This window comes from Nicotiana tabacum, chromosome 6 (assembly GCF_000715075.1).
Source record: "Nicotiana tabacum cultivar K326 chromosome 6, ASM71507v2, whole genome shotgun sequence".
In the NCBI taxonomy this organism is placed as follows: Eukaryota; Viridiplantae; Streptophyta; class Magnoliopsida; order Solanales; family Solanaceae; genus Nicotiana; species Nicotiana tabacum.
In genome coordinates, this window is record NC_134085.1 from 171,597,988 (window position 1) to 171,625,240 (window position 27,253).

A 27,253-nucleotide genomic window follows, 5' to 3' on the forward strand; every position below is an offset into this window, starting at 1 on the left:
TTCTATTTTGGTATATGACACTAACAGAAAGAAGCCACGACCAGCGTGCACTCCTCAAGAGAGAGAAGAGAGGGGTTTCGGCACAGTTTATATATACAGTTTCAAATAATATCAAAGCGGTAAAAGCATCATTTTGCACATTAGGCATATATCATGTAACAGAATCAAATAAAACCAAATATAACAATTTATCTAAGCTCGAATTTCTGATCCTGAACCAGTGGTTCTGGGTCTAGATCCCCAGCGGAGTCGCCAGAGCTGTCACACCTCCTTTTTCCGTACCCGAGAGGGTACAAGGGAGTTTTTCCAATTAAAGGACAATCGAAACGGGATTTATTTATTTATTTCAGAGTCACCACTTGGGAGATTTAGGGTGTCCCAAGTCACCAATTTTAATCCCGAATCGAGGAAAAGAATGATTCCATATTACAGTCTGCGCACCAGAAATCCGGATAAGGAATTCTGTTAACCCGGGAGAAGGTGTTAGGCATTCCCGAGTTCCGTGGTTCTAGCACGGTTGCTCAACTGTCATATTTGGCTTGATTATCTGATTTAATACATGTTGAACCTATGTGCAAAATTTAACTTTTAACCACTTTTATCATTTAATGTTATTTTTATCAAGAATTGCAACGTTGTGGAAACATATCTCGAACCACATTACATCAATGCACCCATAGTTGTTTGACATATCTCGACTTGGTTGAGATTTGGATTTGGGTCACATAAATGTGCACCCGAGTTAAGGAAAATAAATTATTAAAGGCGTGCCTAACGCAACTAGCGTATTGTTATTTTGGGGAAGGCCGTAAAATTCGCTAAACGGCTTGTCCCGAATTCTAAGTGTTTTAATATATACATTTAGAGGGCCCCGCAGCTTGTGCATTTTTGTTTGTCGAGGCTCGTCTCATTTATTATTAAAAAAAGAATTTGCAACGTCATGGAAATGCATCTCAGACCACGTCACAATCAATGTACCCGTGATTAGAGACACATTTTGATTTCGTTGAGATTTGGATTTGGGTCACATAAATGTGCACCCGAGTTTAAGGAGATAACATTATTAAATACGCGCCTAAAGTGACTAGCGTATCATTATTTTGGGAAGGCCCGTGGAATTTCGCTAAACGGCCTGTCCCCAATTCTAAGTATTTTAATAGACACGTTTGGAGGCCCCCGCAGCTTGTGCATTTTTTGTGTGTCGAGGCTCGTCTCATTTTTATTAAAGGCAAGCCTAAAAACAACTATGATTATCTACTTTATTCGCCTCTAAAAAATCCTAATTTATTCACTAAGACCTTAAAGTCATTATAATCGGGTTACATAAAATGTACCCCCGAATTTTAGGCATTGTAACCATGTCATGGGAACCGTACCCCTAATCACGATGATGATTTGTATACATGCCTAAAGTAAGCTACGAATGTTCATAACGACCGAAAATAATTAATAAAAATAACGATCAAGGCTCATTTGTTCATGAGAACTAACAGTTTTATAATTCATACACAAACTAAATTCACGCTACATCATTCAATCACAGAAATTTAGAAGCATGCTAAGGGAAAATCCCGAAACAGAGAATCAAAAGATGGAAATTTTACGACTAAAGCAATATCACGTATTCATTCGAGATTCAAATATCACTCCGGCTAAAAATGTAATCACGCAAGAACAGAACAAAGAGAGAATAAAACTGGACCTCAAACTTGTAATGTTTTCGTTTCTTTTTCTTTTTGAAATATGCTGAATAAAGCATTCAACACATAGTTCAACCATTAAAACCCAACTTAAACAAAATACAATCAATGATCAACATTAGGATCATAGTAGATTCCAAAACTCACGGAATCGTGTAATATATCTATGGATCAATAAAAGAGAGTGATAGGAACGGACCTTTCTTTGTCCTCAATGTGACGGACCTCGACGAACAACGACGACCTCAACGGAAATGAAAACTCGAACCAAGATTGTCAACGACCTCGACGCTCACCTTCTCTCTCTCTACGACCTTGACGGGCAGTGGGTTATTTGGGCGATGGAGGGAGCTGGTAACGAGCCCGTTTGGTGGTAGTGTTTTCGACGTGGGGGAGTGGGGGTCTCGTCTGGGCAATGGTCGAGGACTGTGCTGGTAGCGGCAGTGGGTCGACGGGGCGGCGTGACGCCGGGAAAGCAGCAGCAGTTGCTGTTGGATAGAAACTGAGGCGTGGGGGTCGTGCTGGTTCAGCTGGTAGCGGGCAACAATGGTGGTAGACGACCGGAGCTGGGCGTCACTTGTGGTCAACGGGCAGTGGACGGTGGTCCGTGACGATGAAGGCTAAGACGCGCAGCAACAGCTGCTCAGAAACGCAGCCACAGATGCTTGGCACGCAGCAACAGCTGCTCGTTGGACTGAAAATGGTGAAGCAGCTACGGTCGGGGTTGTCCGGTGGTGTTCGCCGATGAGTGACAGTAGGGTCGAGGAAGCTGGTGGATTTGACGGTGAGGAAGACGATGGAGTTGGGGCTGGTTATGGCGACGGGGTGATGGAGATAGGAGGAGGAGGAGTGTGGTCGTTTGGTGGTGCTTGGACGTGTCGATGGAGATGGTCGTTTGGAGGTGGTAGGGTTCCGCTAGGGTGGTTTCTTCTTCTTCTTTTAGGAAGAAGAAGATGAACAGTATCCCCTCTAAAAATTTTCCAGTCTCTTGCCTTTTTTCAAAAATCCCACTTCCGTGTATTTGTGTAGATTTGCCAAGAAAAATGAGCCCCACGCGTGGTGGGGTTCAAGACTTGTGTCTCCCACGCGTGGTGGGGTTCCCCGTGTATCGTGTTCCGTCCGTGTTCCCCACGCTTGTCCCCCATGTGTGGTGGACTCGGATTATTATGGGCTAGGCCCGAAAATTAGGCCTAAAAACGGGTAATTTGAACCCGAATATTATTCTTTTGCCCGGACCCGAGAAATAGGAACACGACGTTGCTCAACTGATTACGTAAGCAAAATAGCTACTAAAATAAGACTAATTATTTAAAACAAAACTATATTATTATATTTTCAAGATTAAAATAGCTACAAAATATTAATAAAACTATTTTTGTAATTTTCGTTTTTATATAAAGATAAAATATAAAGTAATATTTTTGTATTTTTCAAAAATAAAAATGACTACAAAACATTAATAGAACTATATTTTTTGGTAATTTTCGAAATTATATAAAGTACAAAAATAAAGTACATTTATTTTGTATTTTTTCAAGTTTATGAGAAATACATAAACTAAAATTTATATATATATATTTTTGTAATTTTTTTTGCGATGAAAATAAAGTAAAAATAGTTAAAAATAACTAATTAGACCCAATTTCACATATTCGCGCTAAAAATGGGAAAATTCTCGGGGATGGTCAAAAATCACGTGTCTACAGCTGCCCCTCTTTGATTGGAAACACGAAGAGTTTTCCGACAAAGAATGACTAGACATGTGTTTGACCCGACCATTATTTGGAGGGAAATGTAATATATAGGGTACACGTCTATATTTATCCAAATAACAAAAAAGAGTTTACAAAACCAAATAAAAGTTTACTTACATATATAATAAAGTAAACACACATGCTGGAGAAAGAAACATCACAAAATCAGTCAATATTAAAAAAAAGTTATTTTTTTTCTTGTTGAAGAATATTTGTTTAAAGAGTCAATTTGCATAAATGGAGATCAAACAAATAACAAAACTTTGGCTATACAATTGTTATCATTAATTTCAACTTAGCACATTCAAGGAATTGAAGGGTATAAGATGAAACCCCTTCATTTAGCTGTAGTCAAGCCAATATTGCAAGGGTATAATATTTTTTTCGTTGAAGAATATTAGTTTTGAATCATTAGATTATGTAAAAGGTTTTTTTTCAAACTTGTAACGACCCGACCGGTCATTTTGAGCTTTTGCACTTTGATCGCCAGTTTTCGGGCATGACTTGCCCCGTGTGATATATTATAACTTATGTAAATCGTTGGTTTTGGTTTTCATGGTAATCAAAATGAATTTGGAAGAAAACAGTTCTCAGTTGAAGCTTGAAATTCGAAAGGTTTGACCAAGATTTGACTTGTTTGTATATGATCTCGGATCGGAATTTTTATGATTGGGTTAGCTCCGTTAGGTGATTTGGGACTTAAGAGCGTGATCGGAATGCATTTTGGAGGTCTGTGGAACGTTTAGGCTTGAATTGGAGAAATTGAGATTTCGGCGTTTCCGATTGATAGGCGAGATTCTGATATAGGGGTCGGAATGGAATTCCTAGAGTTGCAGTAGCTTCGTTGTGTCATTTGGGATGTGTGTGCAAAATTTTAGGTCATTCGGACGAGATTTGAAAGACTTTTTGATGGAAAGCATAATTTAAGAGTTCTTAGAGTTCTTAGGCTTGAATCCTATGTTAAATTGGTGATTTGATGTTGTTGTGAGCGTTCAGAAGTTTTGAACAAGTTTGAACAATGTCATGGGATGTGTTGGTACAATTGGTTTGAAGTTCCGGGAGTTCCGGGTAGGTTCCGGGATGTTTTAGGCCGAAAATCATAGCTTTAGCAGGTCCAGAAGGGTTGCAGGCCTAGGAACTCACCCGCGCGATCCACACAAAAAGAAGTGCGGCCGCGGTATGTGCTGTGCGGACCGCACAAAAAGATGTGCGGCCGCGGTAGGTGCTGTACGGCCGCGTAGGGAACTTTTCACTGGTCCTACTTCGGAAGCTCATATCTTTTGATCTACAAGGAATTTTGAGATGATTCAAAAATGAAAGTTGTATACCTTCGTGTTTAGTTTCCAAAAAGGTGAAGATATTGCAATTTGGACATCTATAGCGAAAGTTATGGCCAAAATATTAAAACCTGTCACTGTAGAGGAAAGTTGTGCGGCCGTGGTCGTTTTTGTGCGGACCGCTCGGGTTTTGTGCGGACCGCGGTCGATTTTGTGCGGTCCGTAGAGGTGGAAGTCTGTAGGGTACTCTATAAATATGAGGTTTTGGGTTTTATTTGATATTTTGACCTAGAGAGCTCGGATTTTGGCGATTTTTCGAAGGTTTTTCAAGAAATTCATCGGGGAAAGTGATTCTAACTCAGATTTGGCTAGAGTACATGAATCTATCATTGAATTCATCATTTAATTCGTGATTTGGGATGGAATTTGAGAAGAAAATTTGTGGAATCTTCCAAAAATATAAAATGATGATTTGAAGGACCAAATGGTACAGGAATTGGATAATTTTCGTATGGTTAGACTCGTGAGAGTATAAGGATTTTAGTTTTGTGAATTTTGCCAAATTACGAGATGTGGGCCCGGGGGTCGGGATTGACCAATTTCTGAAATTTTGTTTCGCTTGGGCTTTGTTCCCTTAGCATATTGTGATATATTCGTTCTGATTTTGGATAGATTCAACACGCGTGGAGGCCGATTTGAGGGGCAAAGGCATCACGAGTTAGAGATTTAGCCTGTTCGAGGTGAGTAATGATTGTAAATGATGTTCTGAGAGTCTGAAACCCCGGATTGCACATCGTAGTGCTATATTGAGGTGAGGCACACGCTTGATGACGAGTGTGGGGTCATGTATTATTGAGGATTGTGACTTGGTCCGTCCCGACTGATGATTTTACTGCGTATTTGACTTAAACTTATATGTTATCATCATGATTTAGGCTGATTGCCATATTTGGGCTTCGTGCCAACTATTTGAACCCTTCGGGGATTTTTATTACTATTTCCTTATTGTTTTGACTTATTAATTGAACTTAGTCATGTTATTTTCTACTGTTTTACTACTCAGCCATTTTTACTCCGTTTTGAGACTTAAATGATATTTTAAATAATGTTTTGGGCTGAGAAATACTGTTTTACTAATGTCTGAGGGGCTTGTGAGTATTTTTGACTGAGTAAGGCCGAGGGCCTAGTTGTGAAGAAACACTGATATTGATATGAGGCCGAGCGCCTGAGATATCTACGCCACGAGGTGGTTTGTTGATATTGTTTATGAGGCCAAGGGCCTGAGATATATATGCCACGAGGTGTCTTGATTGACATGAGGCCGAGGGCCTAGATTTGATACCACGAGATGACTTGATATTGCGCTTGGGCCATAAGGGGCCTCTCCCGGAGTCTGTACACCCCAGTGAGCGCGGGTACCTATTGTGATGTGAGATATAGCCTGAGGGGCTGATATTATTCTATGTGATAGCCCGAGGGGCTGGTATTGTTCTATGTGATTGCCCGAGGGGCTGGTACCGTTCTATGTGATTGCCTGAGGGGCTGGTATTGTTCTGAGATATTGCCCGAGGGGCAGAGTTATTGACATTGAGCCCGATGGGCGAACCTTTATGTTTTTATCTTTCATATTTACCTGTCATTTACCTGTTAAAATATGTTATTTGTGCCCGAGGGGCGGATTTCTGTGCTTCTCTTCAATAACTATTTTGCGTTCATTTGCGTAACCGTTGAAAAGCCATTTTCAAAGAAGTTTGAACCGAGCTAAGATATTTTAAGAGATTTTTACAGCTTCACTGCTTTCTTACTGGTTTTGGACTGCTTCTATACAACATCTTGATATGTTTTACGTGATTTCTTGCCTTCAGTCTTTATTTATTATTATTACTCACTGAGTCAGAGTACTCATATTATTCCCTGCACCTTGTGTGCAGATTTAGGTATGTTTTGACTGATCGGAGGCAGAGTCATCAGAGTTTAGCAAGGTAGCTGCCGGCATTCACAGCACTGCTTTTCTCTCTTCATTTCATTAGTCTGTATTTGTACACTTCGTACTGTCAGTTGTAATCATACCCTAGTAGATGCTCATGACTTGTGACACCCCGGTTAAGGCTGTGTCGGGTTGGACTTTCCGCATTGTTAACGATATTTCCGCTAATTAGTATTATTTAAATCATGTTTAGACTATTTTTATGTTGATTAACTGCTTTAAAAGATTTGAGTTGGGTTGAACTGGCTGGCCTTGTCTTCACGAGAGGCGCCATCACGACCGGGTTCGGGGTTAGGGTCGTGACAAGTTGGTATTAGAGCCTAGGTTACATAGGTCTCACGAGTCATGAGCAGGTTTAGTAGAGTCTCGTGGATCGGTACGGAGACGTCTGTATTTATCCTCGAGAGGCTGCAAAACTTTTAGGAAGAACTTCACATTCTTGAATTCTTATCGTGCGTCCTTGATTCAGCTTGAAATGTAACTCTTGAATTCCTTCCACGCGTTCGTATGCGCGCATAAGCGCTCAGTATCAAATATGCATCGATGGCTTGTGATTTCCTGATCAAGGGGCGAGATATGATCTCTGTGTGTTGATGTTGGGCCAGTCTGGAGGACTTGATGCCGGATTTTTGCCTATAGCTTGAGCACCGAGGTGCTGATTATGTGAGCAAGTGATTTTGAATTTATATGTTCGGTATTTTTCCCTATTAGTGGAAGTGACGGCTGGATGGCTATGTAATGAAAATGTTAGTGCTGCGAGATGTATTCGTATGATTTGAAAGTGACGAGAAAGGTATGCTGGAGGATAGAAGAACTATTAGGTGCTTGATTTCCGTCTTGATTCGAGTTATAACCCGAGTTATGGGCGTGTGAAGAATCTTTCCATGTCTCCTATTTGGGAGTGGAGTAGATTTCATGTTGCGGTATGAGTTCAGACTCAGGAAGACTAAGTGATTGCGTACAGCTTATGACGATGGAAGATATACAGAAACGTTAGCTGGAGGCAAAGCAGGTGGGTTATCTTCTGCGAAGTGTTTTGAGGTTGTGCGATCCTTATGTGTCTGTTAGAAGATCTTATTTGCGAGTGAAAGATATGTGTTGCAATTTAAATTAGGTCGCTTAGAGAGTGGGTGTAACTGTTGCGAGAGTGGAATGAGAGATTGTAGAAGAGTTAAAATTCTAGATGAACTGTGTTTTCACAAGCTTATAAAATATTTGAGTTTAATCTCACTATGATATCATGGCATCAATAGAGTATAATCGTTATGGACTATTGAGTGTGTGTTGATCTATGGCTTTGAGCCAAGTGGGGGAGTCTGCTATTGATTAGGCGATTGCACGGTTAGGTGCTATGTTGGTTCCAGTTTGAGGCGTGCTGGTGAATCAGTTATGGCTTGCGGAAATTGAGACCGAGGATGGCTCGAGTAAAGGAAAATTTTGACAGAGGTTATATTATGCTTCATAGGGCATGAGAATCACGGAATGTCTTGGGTTGTTGGTAATGGATGCTCGGTTCATAGAGCAAGAAGTGGCTTGGTTGTTCTAGGATGAGGTTACACTCAGCGGTGTCGGAGTGCTATTGAGGCACGGGTTGTTCGGTTCACTTGATCAGGCTAATTGCAGTTTGAATAGAGTGAATGACTCTCGAGAATGGTTCCAATATGTTCAAGATTCTACATGTAACAATGGGGTATTTTAAAGTCGTATATGTGGTTAGGAACTGAGTTTTCATTTGGGAGATGTCAAGACTCGTGGTATTTTCTATATTAATTATGGGATTCTATATATCAGTATTGGGAAGATGAAGGTAATGGCTTTGGGGAACACTTAAAAGAGTATTCAGCAACTTATGAGCCTTAGACGGTGTGGCTTTATGATTGGGTTCCGTATGGTAAGTCTGGGTTGAGGAATTGTGATGATATAGAAAGGAGGGATATCAAGCTGAAGGTGAATCAGAAGGGAACTCGGATAGATGGGGTAGCTTGGTAGTAGGCCGGATCGGTATGGTAAGGATATGATTAGTTCCTTGGGGGTGTTCAAGGTAATGAGTTTTTACGGGTATTTCGCGTCAATGCATTTGGGTTTTAGTGGCTTGCGTATGTTGGCTGAGTTAGGAAGATTTAGTCCTGACGGACTTGTTGTTCAAAGGGGAGTCAGAGAATTCCTGTCGATTTCTACTGTGGTTAGAGATGTATATTTCTGCCGGTGTGAGGAACAGGGAATGTATAGTGATTTTCTTCCAGGTTGGGCTCAATGGAAAGTTCTTGGTTGGTTGAGTGCATAGTTGCTTGTGGTTCGGAAGGGATATGAAGTTCTCATGGTTATCCTAGGATAGTATGGTATATGCGGTACATGTGGGGGATCGATATTTGCGTGTGTAAGGTTACAGTTCAGTTCTGAACGGAAGGCCATAAAATTCTTAGGCAGCACGGGCAGTTTCAGATGATTAGAGAAATGAGCTTCAGATGATTAAGGGGATGATCTTCAGATGATTAAGGAAAATGGTATTGCTAATTAGAGTGATTTGACGAGGGTATATGTTTCAGGAAAGGCAACGTGATTAAGTTGATGGTATTTCGGTAGTATTTGCGGCACCTTCTTGTTAGATCGATTGCGGGTATTCGAGTTTGCTTGGTGGCACCGAGGAATTTCAGAGTATCTCTCGTGGAATGATTGGGTATTTGAGGTGTGGTGTGCATTCAGACGACAGAATTGGGATCAGGTGTGTTGAGTCATGTGCCATATGGATTTAGAGTCAGGGAAGTTCTCACATTTAGGCTATGTTGTAATTATGAGTCGTGTGTATCGGCACTGTTTAGTGACTATCGGGGTTTGGAGACCCGACCGGATCTTTCGTTGCTTGGTATGTTAGATTTTAGATGCAATATTGGGTTCAGACCGGTTGTCTCTATATTGTATCATTTTGGACTATTGCGCTAAGGCGGCACTGTTGGCTATGCCGGAAATGCCACGGATTGAGTGGCGAGGTTCGACGAATTATGTCCTAGTGGAGTGGTTTTATATTTGAAAGACCCAGCGGAAGGCTAGGAAGAATTATCCTTCTTATGTGGGCTTTCGTGATGAATGTTAGAGCATAGGCTCCTACCATTGATTTAGTTCTGGTGGCAAGGGACTTTTTGGATATGTTTCTTGTGGCCGGGCATGTCGTCGGGCAAGGTTGTTGATTTCGGTATTGATTTGATGTCGGGCACCATATCGTATAGCACCGACAGAGTTAAAGGAGTTGAAGAGCAGCTCCAGGATTTTTGTGATAAGGAGTTCGTTGGCAGGCCAATGTGGATGCATGTTCTAATTTGAGCCGACTTAGTTGGCTCTGAATTGTACTGTTGAGAGGTGTGTTGATTCTATTGTTATTGAGCTTATTAGTAATCTAGGGAGATCCATGAGTTACCTTTCTGTGTTATGAGATGTTATGATTTGTTGGTTATGGGCACATATGGTGCGGTTCTATTGGGGTTTCATGGTGGAAGTCGAGCGGGAAGAGTGATTGGGTATTGCTCGGTAAATGGCATATCGGTTATGTCCTTTCGGGTTATTGTGGTGTATGTTATTTGCTTCACCGTGGGTATGATGATTTGCTTTGGTTCCAGACATCGAATTGTGCGTGGTTGTCAATTTCGAGCATAGTGACTTAAGGTGGTTCATGTGGAGCAGTGTTGGATAGGATCGCATATCGCAGCGAAGTTATGTGGAGGTATGACCTTGCAGATTAGATTCGTGTGTTCTGTTCCTATAATGTGAGATGAGTTCTCAGCCTTGTGTTGTGGTGGTACTGGTGAACTTGAGGTACAACTCTTTCATTTGAGTCATTTTCATGATTTGAGTATGTTCGGACTGTTGCGTATTGGTGCATGTATTGTGCAAGTTGTGGCTTAGGCTTGTATGGATGTGTCATGTCACAAGAGTAATGTGTTGGATTAGAGGAGATTGTTGGGGATCATTAATAAATACGAACGGATGCGATTTTAGCATGTTGGAAGGATAGTATCGAGCTTCGGTTCGGAAATTTGCTGTGGTATTTTCCAAGGAAGAAGTGGCTTCATGAATGGATGATCTGGGAAATGGTTATGGATTACCGCGTGTCTTAATGATCATTGGCAGTATATGAAAGTGTTGGAATGATATTTTAGTTGATAAGAGATTTTCTACCAGTATTCGGTTGTTGTGGGCAGCTGTTGTGAATAGAATTTATCGATATAAGCGTTTGAGTTATTTGGTTTATCATGAAATGGCATCTGAGGTTGCAGGTATAGTTGGTTACAGCTGGTTCGGGTTTATTCTCAGTATAAATGTGAGATTCTGATCGTATTGAGAATTTTAGAAGTGAAAATATGGTTCTATGGTTTATGGGCTAGATTGGGTTGTGAAATTTTAGTTACAATGTGTTATTGGACCTATATGAGATAGGGTGACGTGGGATCACCCCGGATATATGCATGGTAAGGTTATTCAGCAATTGGTTGGCTTTTAGATCAACTCTGGGCACGTTCGAGGACGAACATATGTTTAAGTGGGGAAGGATGTAACGACCCGACCGGTCGTTTTGAGCTTTTGCACTTTGATCGCCAGTTTTCGGGCATGACTTGCCCCGTGTGATGTATTATGACTTATGTAAATCATTGGTTTTGGTTTTCAGGGTAATCGGAATGAATTTGGAAGAAAACAGTTCTCAATTGAAGCTTGAAATTCGAAAGGTTTTGTAGACATGTGATTTTTGACTCTCCCCAAGATTTTTTATATTTTAGCATGTAAATATTTAATTTAGGCCTAATAGCTCTATTTCAACTTATTTTTACTCTTTTACTTTATTTTATTACAAGAAAACAAAAACTACAAAAATAGTTTTATTAATATTTTGTAGTCATTTTTAATCTTGAAAAATACCAAAAATAGTTTTGTTTTAACAGTCAGTCTTATTTTAATAATTATTTTACTTAAATAGGATTAATTAATAAATGAGATCGTATTTTAGTCTCATTCGCCGAGAAAGAATAAAACTCGGGCTCGTGCAACCCATTTTTAGGCCTAATTTTGGACTTAGCCCATAATTCCCAAGCCCATAATTACTAGGCTCATACCCATAACCTAATCCTTATCCCTATATAATAGTACCTAACCCCTAAATTGACATAACACCAAAAATAAGCTGAAAAAGGAACGCTAGCCTAGAGCTGAAAAGCTGCGCCGCTTTCCAAACAATACAGAACCCCACCCCCATCGTTCATCTTCTTCTTCTCTAGCTGAACAGCCAACGAAAAATATCACAGACCTTCCCCATCGGAAAAGCTCTTACACCGCAGCAACGCCTAGCTAAAAACGTAGTACTTCAGCTCCAAAAGTCATGAAAACATAGTTGTAGTACCGTCCCTTTTAGCACCCTTAAAATGCCCCTGTTTTCTCACCAATATTCCAACCAAACAACCTCCAAAATATCATTGTTTCAGTCCAAAACCCAGCTTAAAAATAGCCGAAAATGACCTCAAAATTAGCCAGCTTTCAGCTTCGCCGTTTTGATTTAGTTCGAGTTTTCCGACAAAATTTCTGCTGCCGTCGAGGTCCGTTCGTTGGTTCAGTTCATGTTTCGCTATTGCTAAATGAGTTTAGGCGGAGGTTCTGTACTAACTCAATATCAGAAAGGAATTTTTGCTACTTGAAGGTTCACTCTTCCTTTTCACTCATGTTATACTATCTATCTTCCTGTTATTTGTGTTGATTGGTGCTCTATTACTTGGATTTATTTTGCTTTTATATTTAATCAGCTATGGTTTCCAATTAACGTTATTGAGTTGGTTTAATTAAAGTTGAGATGGAGCCTTTATAGGTTTAACTTGGATTGAAACGGTTTCTTTTGTCAGATTCTAAGTCTACCCGTAATACCTTTCCTGGGAGTATATTAATTAGTCAACTCGGTTGAGCTTTGTCATAGATCATGGCCTTTGCTCTTGTGGTGTAAGCATTCAAACAATATGTGTTTCTTGGGTTATTTTTCTTCACTTTTAATAAATTACTTTTTATATGCAAAGGTTACTCTCTTAATGCATGAAAATATCATGAAGTGTTGATATGTCAGTAAATTTTATAACTGAATAGTAGTCTTTCCTTTTGGGTGGTGATGTTTTTAAATGCTTGAAATAGGTATTAAAACAATTTTCTGTGTTGCACAATTACGGGAGTTAGCTTTATAAACGTGAAGTAGACTTGGATAAATATGTCTAATGGTTGGGCAAATATGATCTGACTTAGTATTACTTAGTCTAGAATTAAAAGAATCAAGAATTAGCTTTGTTGCTTATTTTCTTCTATTGAGCCGTGGGGTTGGACAACAAGAATGAAAAATTGAATTTATCATGTTAATTAGCGCGTTCTGAATTTTTTATCGTGATTATGTGTACGTTCACGTGAAATGATTACGGCTTCTAAAATAAAGATGCGTAGTTGCTTTAGGCGCGCTATTTTAAAAATTACCTTCCTAAACTCGGGTGCGCATTTATGTGACCCAAATCCAAATCTCAACAACGTTAGATAAAATGTGTTGCGGACTGCGGGTGTATTTATGTAACGTGGTTCAAGACGCGTTTTATGTGACGTTGAATTTTCTAAAAATAATTGAACAAAAGTGGTAATAAAGTTAAATTGCATCATAGGTTAAAACATGTACTAAAGTCAGATAATAGGCCAATTATAACAGTTGAGCGACCGTGCTAGAACCACGGAATCCGGGAATGCCTAACACCTTCTTCTGAGTTAACAGAATTTCTTACCCGGATTTCTGTGTTCGCGGACTGTAATACAGAGTCCCTTTTTCTCGATTCGAGATTTGAACTGGTAACTTGGGACACCACAAATTATCCCAAGTGGCGACTCTGAATTTTTTCATAAAAAAATCCCGTTTCGATTGTCACATTAAGTTGAAAAAACTCCCTTATACCCTTATGGGGTGTAGATAAAAAGGAGGTGTGACAGGTTTGACCAAGATTTGACTTATTTGTATATGATCTCGGATCGGAATTTTTATGATTGGGTTAGCTCCGTTAGGTGATTTGGTACTTAGGAGCGTGATCGGAATGCATTTTGGAGGTCCGTGGAACGTTTAGGCTTGAATTGGAGAAATTGAGATTTCGGCGTTTCCGATTGATAGGCGAGATTCTGATATAGGGGTCGGAATGGAATTCCGAGAGTTGCAGTAGCTTCGTTGTGTCATTTGGGATGTGTGTGCAAAATTTCAGGTCATTCGGACGAGATTTGAAAGACTTTTTGATGGAAAGCATAATTTAAGAGTTCTTAGAGTTCTTAGGCTTGAATCCTATGTTAAATTGGTGATTTGATGTTGTTGTGAGCGTTCAGAAGTTTTGAACAAGTTTGAACAATGTCATGGGATGTGTTGGTACAATTGGTTTGAAGTTCCGGGAGTTCCGGGTAGGTTCCGGGATGTTTTAGGCCGAAAATCATAGCTTTAGCAGGTCCAGAAGGGTTGCAGGCCTAGGAACTCACCCACGCGGTCCGCACAAAAAGAAGTGCGACCGCGGTTTGTGCTGTGCGGACCGCACAAAAAGAAGTGCGGCCAAGGTAGGTGCTGTGCGGATCGCACAAAATGCTGCGTGGCCGCGGTGGGGAACTTTTCACTGGTCCTATTTCGGAAGCTCATATCTTTTGATATACAAGGAATTATGAGATGATTCAGAAATGAAAGTTGTATCCCTTCATGTCTAGTTTCCAGAAAGTTAAAGATATTGCAATTTGGACATCTGTAGTGAAAGTTATGGCCAAAATACTAAAGCTTGTCACTGCAGAGGAAAGTTTTGCGGCCGCGGTCGTTTTTGTGCGGACCGCACGGGTTTTGTGCAGACCGCGGTCGATTTTGTGCGGTCCGCGGAGGTGGAAATCTGTGGGGTACTCTATAAATACGAGGTTTTGGGTTTTATTTGATATTTTGACCTAGAGAGCTCGGATTTTGGCGATTTTTCGAAGGGTTTTCAAGAAATTCATCGGGGTAAGTGATTCTAACTCAGATTTGGCTAGGGTACATGAATCTACCATTGAATTCATCATTTAATTCGTGATTTAGGATGGAATGTAGGAAGAAAATTTGTGGAATCTTCCAAAAAATATAAAATAATAATTTGAAGGACCAAATGGTACCGGAATTGGATAATTTTCATATGGTTAGACTCTTGAGAGTATAAGGATTCTAGTTTTATGAATTTTGTCAAATTACGAGATGTGGGCCCGGGGGTCGGGTTTGACCAATTTCTGAAATTTTGTGGTAATTCGATTGTTTTTGCTTGGGCTTTGTTCTCTTAGCATATTGTGACGTATTCGTTCTGATTTTGGATAGATTCGACGTGCGTGGAGGTCGATTTGAGGGGCAAAGGCGTCGCGAGTTAGAGATTTAGTCGGTTCGAGGTGAGTAATGATTGTAAATGATGTTTTGAGGGTCTGAAACCCCGGATTGCACATCGTAGTGCTACATTGAGGTGAGACACACGCTTGATGACGAGCGTGGGGTCATGTATTATTGGGGATTGTGACTTGGTTCATCCCGACTGATGATTTTACTGTGTATTTGGCTGAAACTTATATGTTATCATCATGATTTGGGCTGATTGCCATATTTGGGCTTCGTGCCAGCTATTTGAACCCTTCGGGGATTTTTATTACTATTTCCTCACTGTTTTGACTTATTAATTGAACTCAGTCATGTTATTTTTCACTGTTTTACTACTCAGCCATTTTTACTCCGTTTTAAGACTTAAATGATATTTTAAATGAAGTTTTGGGCTGAGAAATACTGTTTTACTAATGCCCGCGGGGCTTGTGAGTATTTTTGACTGAGTAAGGCCGAGGGCCTAGTTGTGAGGAAACACTGATACTGATTTGAGGCCGAGGGCCTGAGATATGTACGCTACGAGGTGGCTTGTTGATATTGTTTATAAGGTCAAGGGCCTGAGATCTATACGCCACGAGGTGGTTTGATTGATATGAGGCCGAGGGCCTAGATTTGATGCCACGAGATGACTTGATATTGCATTTGGGCCGTAAAGGGCCCCTCCCGGAGTCTGTACACCCCCAGTGAGCGCAGGTACCCATTGTGATATGAGATATAGCCTGAGGGGCTGATATTGTTCTATGTGATAGCCCGAGGGACTGGTATTATTCTATGCGATTGCTCGAGGGGCTGGTACCATTCTATGTGATTGCCTGAGGGGTTGGTATTGTTTTGAGATATTGCTCGAGGGGCAGAGTTGTTGACATTGGGCCCGAGGGGCAAACCTTTATGTTTTTATCTTTCATATTTACATGTCATTTACCTGTTAAAATATGTTATTTGTGCCCGAGGGGCGGATTTCTGTGCTTCTCTTCAATAACTATTTTGCGTTCATTTGCGTAACCATTGAAAAGCCATTTTCAAAGAAGTTTAAACCGAGCTAAGATATTTTAAGAGATTTTTACAGCTTCACTGCGTTCTTACTGGTTTTGGACTGCTTCTATACAGCATCTTGATATGTTTTACGTGATTTCTTGCCTTCAGTCTTTATTTATTATTATTACTCGCTGAGTCGGAGTACTCATATTATTCCCTGCACCTTGTGTGCAGATTAGGTATGTTTTGACTGATCGGAGGCAGAGTCATCAGAGTTTAGTAAGGTAGCTGCCGGCATTCGCATCACTGCTTTTCTCTCTCTTTATTTCATTAGTCTATATTTGTACACTCGAGGCTTTTAGTTGTAAACATACCCTAGTAGATGCTCGTGACTTGTGACACCCCGGTTAGGGCTGTGTCGGGTTGGACTTTCCGTATTGTTAACGATATTTTCGCTAATTAGTATTGTTTAAATCATGTTTAGACTATTTTTATGTTGATTAGCTGCTTCAAAAGATTTGAGTTGAGTTGAACTGGCTGGCCTTGTCTTCACGAGAGGCGCCATCACGACCGGGTTCAGGGTTAGGGTCGTGACAAAACTCAACAAGAGAGAAATTGGTTTCTAATTGATAGTTTCTATAGCGACTTTTAAGTGTAACAAAGAGTATATATAAAGAAAAAATTGGTACGACATGAAATATTTTTTTTAAAAATGTAAACAAATTATTTCGAAAAAACTCTTTACTTTTTTTTTTTACCTCAAAGATAATAAAAAGATAAGATATTTTTGAACATTAGTAGAGAGTTTTAAAATTATTATAATAGAAGTTATATCATGAATAAACTCAAAAAATCGAAATCTTATGGAATATTTACATAATATCCGACAATATTTATTGTTTACTTTTTATAACTAATATAAATAAATGATATACCAACAACACACGATTATACACATATTATATATGGATTATATATAAATTACACATCATTCAATTTTTTAATTTAAATGGTCGAGTGAGCTCCTATATAGGCTGATTAGATAAAGCTAAAAGAAAAATATGAAATAATTTCAACCAAAGACTAAAAATATAATTAAAGTTCATATGTAGACAATTTTTATTAAAATTCATCCTTTTATAGTAAAATAAATTAATTTTTTGTAACAAAAGAAATAATGACATAAAAAAATAAGATAAAAGAAAATAAATATTGAAAAAAATATTAGAAAGATCTAAAAACCAGAAATAAAAGATGACAACAAATTTCTTTTATGTTTCATCTTTGTTGAGTATAAAAAATTTGAAAGTTAATCTAATCGATTTCAAATATATTTTTTTCAACTCAAATACATAGATTATAAGATAAGGATATCTTAGAATATTTTTTTTAATTTATATTATATGTCATTTTTAAAAAATCACTATTACTAACAAACTGATATGATATTCGAATTTGAATTGGAATGCAATTTGAGTAGTTTGCATTGAGGTTAAACCAAGTTTGGTATCGAAAAATAAATTACTTGACAATTTTAAGACAATATATGCAATGTTTTATAATAATAATCAACTAATTTAACATTTAATGATTCAAAGAACAAATTTTTTGTATATATAGGGTATTAAAAATTCAAATTCTGGGCTAGAGATATCGATAAACTTAAAGTGGAATCATACTGAAATAAATCTTGTCAAAGAATCATTTAAATTTTTAGATAGCCGATTAAAGTGAACTTTAAATTAAAGATAATATCTTCACTTGCATCATTATAAAGATAATCATTATTATAATATATATAAAGTTTTAGAAATTGAAATTTCAAAATAGAAATATTTTTGAATGATATATCATACCAAATAAGAGTTCAAGTCGTAGTATAAGAGTCGCGTCATAGTCAAAGAATTGTTTATATCGTGTCAACCTTTGTGCTTTGCTATAAATATGGATTATTATTTCACTTTGTGGCTTATTTTAGGTTCCAATGACACCTATGATAATAGTGCAAAAATAAAATTATCACTGCGAGAATTGAGAAAATGTTATTCGTTTTTCATGTAGTGTTTCTTAATTAATATCTGACGATTATCTATAATTATTTAGAAGGTTTAAATGTTAAGGTTATTTACATATAATTCAAATAACTCAAATATTTAACATGGTTAATGTCAACTATCAAAATGGAGTAAAAAAAATTCACTAGCAAAGGAATTTTTTATATTTTTAGATAGCCAACTAAAATGAGTTTTGAATTAAGAATAATATTTTCAATCACATTATTATAAAAATAATTATTATTGAAAAATAAAGTTTTAGAAACTGAAATTTTAAGAAAGAAATCTTTTTTAAGAGATATCAACACACCAAATAAGAGTTCAAGTTGTAGTAAAAGAATTAAGTCTTATCCAAAGAATCATTTATTGTCTGAACATTTGATTGTTTTGCCATAAATATGAGTTATTATTTTGCTTCCTGACTATTTTAGGATCCAATGACACGGACAAGAATGGTATCAAAAAAGAAAAATAGAAGAAATGGTTAATTTTTTTCATGTAGTTAATATCCAATGATTATCTATATTTACTGAGAAAGTGTAAATTTTAAGATTATTTACATACAATCCAAATAACTTAAATATTTGACATGATTAGTGTCCGCGCATCCGCGCGGGTACTAATACTAGTTAAGATTTCATAACTAGAAGAACCTTTAAGTAAATCAAGCAGTTAATACTCTCTCGAATGTATCCAAAATTACACATGAAGGTGCACCAGCTAACAAAGTGTATTATTTAAGCAAACAACATAAAATTAGCAAAGCAACAACCAAATGAACCAAAAAGAAAAAAAAGTTTAAAAATTGAGATCTAGGTGGCCGCGATATTCCGTTATCCTCGTTTTGGCGGACAAAACTAAGCCAAGACGCAGAAAAAAAATGAGGTGGGATGAAACTAATGTAACCTGTGGTAGGAAAAATACCACCCTCCTCCATATACAAAGAAATTCTGCATCACAAATAACTCCAAGAGAGGAATGGGACTTCTATTTTTGTTAGAGGGTAGCCAGGTGGGAATAGAGCAAAACTAACTTCCCTTGGTTGACAGTTTCATAATACACATCAAACTCTCTTGAACATTCTTTTAGATTTCAGCAACATTCAGGTTAAATTCTTTACTTCCTCTTAACTCATCAAGTAGCATCCAATGACATCATAATCAAAAGTCTAACCGAACTCCTAAAATGCTATACTTGTACCAAGCAACTTAACGTGTGATACAGAAGCAAGCTACATACAATACAGAGATTACACCCATTGTGCTTCTTTTTAAAGGAGTAAAGTGGGAAAAAATCACCAAATACTTGAATAAAGACAGAGAATAACCCCTCTCTCTCTCTCTCTCTCACACACACTCCTTTTTCGGCATTTATATTATAGAGCACACAGACAATAGATCTATGGGTGAGAAAGATACTATTACTACCTACATTGACGGCGGCTTGAGTTGAGCTCTAAGGTCCCAAACTGCAGACTAAAACATTTACCAATAAGAAAAGTAAGAAGAAGAATTGACCAACAATACATAAGGAGAAAACTATGAATTGGATATATGCATTTAAAAATAAAAGCAACTAAAGATAAGGGGAAAAGAACCCAACATTTTATGCATTCACAAAAAGGGTCATAAAAATTAACACTCAACATTCATCAACAACATTGTACCGTGTTCTTCCCCACCCTCACCCAAAAAGAAGAAAGGCATGACATTTGATCAGCTGTCAAGGATAAAACTAGATTTCATAACATAAGCGCATTGAACTTGATCTTGTCATAATATTGCTAATATTGATTAGAAAACGAATATCTTCAATTGACAAAATCGAGAATGAAAGATCAGCTTACTAGCAGTAGGCTTGTTTACCCTAAGATATAGGCAAGCTTCATTGTGCACCATAAGGATAAGAGATTTTCTCAGTGTAAGCAATTTACAGCTGGAAACTCAGATAACTTTCAACCAACTCAATTTTCATTTTTGTAGTGAAATTATGTTCTTTTGCTCCATATATGTTTTTTCGCCATACACTAAGATAACATGTTTCCCTAAATATCCTGCCTAATTTTGTTGAGAAAGCAACAATGAAAACCAAATGCATACATGATAGTTCGAAATAAATATGTAACAGATGCAATTTATCTTTTGATGGCCATGGACAACTTTACCTTCAACTCTGCTATCTCCTGCTCTCTTTTGGCAAATGTCACAATAAATGCAGACTCCTTTTTCTTTGCTCTTTCAAACTACAGATTGCAAAGATGAGAAAATGATTAGAAAAAAGTTTCACTAATTTTATTAGCAGTGAACAAATAAAGAGGAATAATCAAAAACCTGTTCACGCAATGACTCCTCCGATGATCTGAGGTTGAGAAGATAACTGACCAAAAACTTGGGTTCTGCAAATAAGAGTACAATTAATTCTCCTCATTGGACGAAGTTACTCCCTCCAACTCAATTAACATGAAATAAACATTCCATTCTAAGGGCGACCCCAAATGTTGAACACGACACTGCAAATGATAACAAATGCAACAACAACAACCCAATAGAATCCCACTAGTGGGGTATGGGGAGGGCAGAGTGTATGTAGACCTTACCCTTACCCCGGGGAGGGGGGAGGCACAAATAATAATAGATGCATTTGAAAATTTCAACTTTAAGCAATGATATAATGGTGGAAGCATCACAATAGTCTACTACTCCTATTACTTCAACAAAAAAGTCAAACTTTCCCATAAATTCCATACCCTTTCAAAACCATATCATATATCAAATGGGACAGAGGGAATTAAAGATTTCTTTCACGTATGACTCAAACAAACAGCAGCAACTGGGCAAACACAAAGATGTAAAAAAGAAAGACCAGAAGAAGAGAAACAAGATTATAGTCACAGTACAACAATGCTAAAAAGGACATACCAGGTGTCATGCCAGGTGGTATGAAAGATTCCTTTTCAAACACAGACCGCCACTTTTGTATTTCAGATTTTGCAGCTTCAACTTCTGTCTAAAAAAAACATAAACTGTCGAGTCAGTAATTAATTTAAGCCATTTCAATCAGAAATTTGGTCATTCAACAGCATAATGCCATAATTCAGGCTCCATTAAGTGTGTTGCAGTTCCAAAAGGTCCCCACACAAAGCTTGAACAAATTAGTGTTAGCATAAGAATCAAGGAAGACACAGAAACATCAAAAGAAGACTATGAAAACTGTGAAATTAGAAATCTTAGCCCCTCGGACATTTTAAGGATGTATGAGTGGCAGATTTCAAATCAAAAGAGCATGCTGGAGAGGGAAGAACTATTTATGCTGATGAAAAGACAGGTTGTCAGTAAATTATCACCAATTATGCTACTTGGACTCTTCGAAAATATTGTCGGATGCGTGTTAGATCCTCCAAATGTAGTGTTTTGGAGGACCTGACACGGGTTTGGCAGCATTTTGGAGAGTCCACGCATAAATATTCACCATCAAGGCAACATGTTTGTTAAAGCATATTATTATCTAGAAGGCAAAAGAAGAAAAAGATCTTATCCTGTACTATGAAAGCATCTAAAATGAATTTAAGAACGAATTGAGTAAAGGATCAGAGAAAGAACAAAACAACTTCCCATGAAAGGCACTATATGTGCTTACTTCTAAGCTAATTACAACAACAAACTCAGTGTAATCCCATAAATGGGGTCTGCGGAGGGTACTGTATATGCAGACCTTACCTCTACCTTATAGAAATAGAGAGGTTGTTTCTGATAAATCCTCAGCTCAAGGAACAGTGAAGATTTACTTTTAACCTAATTAAAACCCTATATACATTTTGAATATTAACTGAGATAAAGTATGATAATCCAACATACTACAAGTAAAAAATATATCTAGATTTATGAGCTTTGATAATAAATAAAAATAAAAATAAAAATCATATGACATCAATATGCAATGTTGAAATCAAAGGATGATAGGTCGTTTTGAATATAACCATGGAAAACAAAAAACAAAACCTAAAATGATATACACCTGACATGATGCAAGGGTGTCCTTACAGTCCTGAAGACTGCAATGTCAAAGCACAAAAGACAGTGAGAAAGTGGAAAAACATAAGCAATTAAATCCAAAAAAAAGTTTACAAATATGGAACAAGGGTCAAATTACCATACCTCTCACGAAGAGACAAGATCATCCTTGTCGCTACACCGGGTGCTGTTTCTTCTACTTTCAAGTTACCCTAGTATTGGAAGGAGTAAATGATAAATATTAACTTGCTAATAGGTCCCTATGACACCTATTAGTTTAATATGATTAGGATTAAGAGAGCAACCCACCTATCATGTGAGAAATTGTGGAAGATAGTGGTAAAAATTGTTCTAGAAAAAACCTTGGACATCAGTCCAAGTTCAATATTCTTGAAGGATTTAAATCCTTGACCGTATCAAAAAGTGCACCTTATTATGGTAAACATTTTGCAATGTCCCAAAAGAAGCATATCTTATAAATTTAACAAGGAGAGTGATTATGAGCAGTCAACTTCTCGTGTACCCTATTGATTTTCCCCTGGATCTCTATATTTTATACTAATTCTACTATACAACAATTATGTCGCAGTCCCAAACAAGTTGGGGTGAGTTATATAAATCATCACTGACCATGTACCTCATTTAAGTTTAACTCATGTCATTATCAAACTAAATAAAAAGATTAAATACATAAACAAACACTTAAAGTTAGCCCCAACTACCAGTTGAACACTTCAACTTACCCAATAATTATCTAGACACCTCAACTTTCTCTCAGTGTATCTCGTGGACACCTAAATCCGTCAAATCCCACACATGAAGGCCCATCGTGGGTGACGTGTCAAATGACCAAATGACATGATGACACGTGCCATTTTAAAAAAATTGCCACATATCATAAAAAAGAATTTGCAATAACTATACCACAACAACAAAAAATCTTTCAAAAACAAACCCCACTCCTCTACCCCCAAGTTCTTCTTCTTGCCAGAACAAAACCCCTTTGTCCCCATCTTCATTTTCTCCCATTTGATTTATCTTTGTTTTTCTACCATTTTTAAATTCTAGCCCCAACACTATAAAGGCAATAGCCAAAAGATGATGAGTGAGTAATCTAGCTCCAAATCTGAAGTCAAATCACTATAAAAAAAATTCAAGCCCGATCTGAAAGCATGATGCAGATTACTTGTACATATGTACTTTTCAGAAGATTAGATTCGAGTCAATCTGCTTCAATTTCTCCAATATGTGTCAGCCAGAGATGGAAGCAATGTCGTCAGTGAATGGTGTATAGCTGTCGGTGCTCCATTTTTGCTTTGTTTCGTCGCCACCATTCCGGTGTGCTTCCTCTATCATTTTTTCCTATGCTTTTGAGTTATGTTGCTATGGTTCTCAATGAATTGTTATGGCATTGTAGTCGCTATTGATTTATTTTGTCAAGATTGAAAGAGAGGTGGTAGATTTACGGCAGAAGATGGTGGAGTAGTGCTGTGAGAAAGGTTGTTGGAGGAGATGAAATTTTGATGAAGTAGAAATATTGTGGGTAAAAATGAAAAATGTAGTGTGGGCCCCACATAAAATAATCTAATCCTAGATGCCATTGGATAAGTTGGAGTATTCAAGTTACATTTGGGACCAACTTTAAGTGTTTGTTTATTTATTTTGCCAAATAAACATAATAGTGAAAAATTAGCCAAATATATTTACAAATAATAATAGTAGTAGTAGTAATAGTAAAAGTTTTCTATATTTTTCCTGGCATATAAATCTATGATAAGGTCAAAATACTCCTATTAAAGCATATGTTCAATACAAACGTACTAACAAGACTAAAACCTCAACTAGTATACAACAACAACAACTACCCAGTATAATCCCACCAAGTGGGGTCTGGGGAGGGTAGGATGTACGCAGCCTTACCCCTACCCTTACTATTTCCTAATGACCCTCGGCAAAACCTCAACTAGTATATATCACCTATATGGATCTTTTTCTTCCATTGCACTCTATTTTTAGCTAAATGTGCATTGATTCCAACGAATTGTAGCTCTTTTGAGATAATTTCCTCCCATGTAATTTTAGGCCTACCTCGTTCCCTTTGAATAAGTTCGCAACTAAAGGTTCATTCCTAGGGACCGGTGCATCTGTAAGCCGATGTAGGACATGACCATACCATCTTAAGTGACCTTTTCTCATTTTATCCTTAATGTGTGGTACTTGCACCTTATAGGGAATGTGGTCATTTTTAGTCTTACCTAATTTTGCATATCCACAGTGCACACATCCATCTAACCATTCTCATTTACAATACTGATCCTGTGAATATGTTGGACTTTAGCGGCACAACATTCACTACCATATAACATTGCGGTCTTCTAATTCTAGTGAGCACAAAATAATTTAACCATATAATTCACGGTGAAAATTTCTTAACAATGGTTGCATCAACTCCAGTATTTAAGTGGAGAAGCATAGAGCGGAGGACCATTATCCCCAAGTTTTAGAGCTAAAACAGAGGATTTCTCGGTCATTAAAAAATACTTAGCAGTTTAGCAAGTTAGGAATAACCAACTTTACCAACATCGTAAAAATATTAATAGGAATTTTACCAACATCTTATTACAGCAACACTGTAGAGAAATTGCATAAACATTTCTTTCAGAAGACATAATCTCCTTACTTCACTCAGCCACAAGGCTATCATCTAACTTAGCTAAGGCCACACTAGCTTCCAAACATGTAAATCATGTCCAGAAAGTTGTATTTTCTACATTGATAATTAAAATAAAGTTAATGACAGTCTCATGGTCACTATCAATACTTAGAAATCCAACGCTAAACCAAAACAATACTGTGGCCGTCTCTGATTTCTCCAATTCATCAAACCGCACTTTGACTATTCTTCTCTCCTAGAACCATAGTTGGTTTGCTAGTATGGCTGTCAAGACAGCCTAAATTACATTAAGTAAAAAATAAAACAAGAAAGGGAGCACTTTTTTAGAGCCAAAAACATCATCTTCATCATCGTCAAGGTCTCCAAAGCTTCTTTTAGTACCTAAAATCACGTCTTAAAGTGTTAAAAGGCGAGAAATATACGAAAAAGGCTTGCAGTAAAGGTGAAACGGAGGGGAAGAATGAGCAAACCTGAACGCCTAGAGCCGGCGAAATCTCCACCAAAATCGAGGTCCTGACAATTCCCCAAAAACGAAAATTCTTCAACATTGTATTGTATACAGGAATACAAGTAAATACTATTAGACAAGAAAACCTTAGAAATTGAAATAGAAAAAAACATTACATCGTCCAGGTGGTTATGGGACGCCATTGGCGTAATCAATTTAAAAGTTCTGGAGTTAAATTTGGAACCCTAAGCTGTTGAAGGAGGCTTCAGTGAAGTGCATGGGAAGGAGGGGGAATGATTTACTGCGTCCGATTTTATCTCCTCCTTAGTACAACTTGCACGTGGCTTCTCTACTTTTGCGTCCAAACCAAATTTATTTCGGAAAAGGGCTATTCCTGGCCCTGTATTATTATATATTAGTAGTTATTTGTGCTGCCATGTACTATTATATATTAGTTATTTGTACTCTCGTTATACTATTCAATTTTTTCTATTCCTGATGTTAGTGTTATGAATAAAATTACCTTTTCATTAACTGACCCAGCCGAAATAGACACGTGGCTCAATCTCAAGACACCCAACCCTTTTTATTTTTCTTTTTTTTAATTATCGTTAGGTACCCATTTTTACACCTGATTTGAATCCGATCCATAACCCTTTAACGGGTTCATTTAAATAGAAAGGCTTCAGCCCTTTTATCTCATTTTATACCCAAATCTAAGAGACTCGTTCCTTCTTCTTACTTCATTCCCAAATCTTAGGGTTCATGGTATCTCTTAATTTTTTTGCCTCCTCCTCCTATTATCACACAAGGGATTGCTATTATTATGATATAATAAATTTGTAGTTGGTTTCTTCTTGTTTTGCTCTATCTGTTATTGCAAGAAGATCATTTAATTTCTCATTGTTGTTCCCGTAAATTTGTCATTTAATTTAAAGTATGTCACAAGATAGTTGTTTGTCTCAAGAAGTTGGTTCGAAGAGGAGGTGTTTATGCGGTATGACTGCCCACTACTTTACAGCTTACACTCCTTGCAATGCTGGTCGGAGATTCTACAAATGTCCTAAACCTGATGTGAGTTAATTTATATAATTATCATGTTGTGATTGTTCAATTCTTTTCTAGATTGAAATCATTTGAATTATTTTTCCAGAAAAATTCGTGTTGTTATTTCGAATGGGTTGATGAAGTATTATCGGACAGAGTTCTGACTGTTATTTGCAAGTTGAAGTCGCAATTGGATGCAGCTAAGGTTGAAATTAAAAGAAAAATTGAAGCAATGGAGGCTATAATTGAAGTTGGAGAGACCGAAACAAGTATGTTGGCGTCGATGTTGGATGCGACTTATCTCAAAAGGGACTTATTGAAGACTAAAGTTGAAGAAATGGAGGCTACAAATCAACTGGAAAGGACCAATTCCAAGAAAATGAACTTAGTTATTTTGATATCATGGGTCCTATTTGGTACCTTAGTTGCAGCTTGTTTGATGAATTAAATGATATCTAGTGTTGTGGTCTTTTGTGTTATGAAGTTAAGTTAGGTTGGGATATTTAGAGCAATGTATTGTATGTTATTTTGTTGGGTAAAAGATGAAATTAAATGTCCTTGCACCACCTATCTTCACTGCTAAAATAGTGTGTTTTGAACCGACAATTGTCTGTTTTGGAGTAAAATTTGAGAACAAATCAAAAGATTATCTGGTGAAGCTATTACAGTAGCTAAATCATGTATTGCTATTGCATTTGCTTGAAGATTCTCATCTATTAAAACATCCAAATCTGAGTATCCAATTAGATCAAAAACATCCAAATTTGGTTTGTTCAACAATAGCTAAGATTCACATAAACAGGTTGATACATATAATATGATATTAAAATTACATAACAAGTGGATTAAATAACTATTATCATTAATTTAAAATATTAATTGTTAAGGTACATTTAAATTGACATACGGATGCTATATTA

General features: G+C 37.4%; 1 protein-coding gene and 1 long non-coding RNA gene across 7 annotated transcripts; one reads left to right on the forward strand and one right to left on the reverse strand.

Moving 5' to 3' along the window:
* Positions 1-19,323: 19,323 nt before the first annotated feature.
* LOC107795223 (FKBP12-interacting protein of 37 kDa-like) lies at positions 19,324-26,200 on the reverse strand. Of its 6 annotated transcripts, none has more exons than XM_075255915.1 (7): positions 22,908-26,189; positions 22,309-22,376; positions 22,169-22,205; positions 21,073-21,160; positions 20,485-20,549; positions 20,319-20,396; positions 19,324-19,629 (listed from the first exon to the last, which is right to left on the reverse strand). In XM_075255915.1, the coding sequence occupies exons 2-7, from the start codon at positions 22,329-22,331 to the stop codon at positions 19,582-19,584; spliced, it is 339 nt and encodes a 112-aa protein (XP_075112016.1). In that variant the 5' UTR covers positions 22,332-22,376; positions 22,908-26,189; the 3' UTR covers positions 19,324-19,581. The 6 variants fall into 6 exon arrangements, with proteins under 6 accessions (XP_075112016.1, XP_075112018.1, XP_075112017.1 ...); XM_075255917.1 differs by having other exon boundaries at positions 23,365-26,188; XM_075255916.1 differs by having other exon boundaries at positions 23,351-26,188.
* LOC107795224 (uncharacterized) lies at positions 23,380-26,980 on the forward strand. The gene is made up of 3 exons (XR_001650060.2): positions 23,380-23,502; positions 26,240-26,360; positions 26,440-26,980. It is a non-coding gene; the product is annotated as an uncharacterized LOC107795224 (long non-coding RNA).
* Positions 26,981-27,253: the final 273 nt, after the last annotated feature.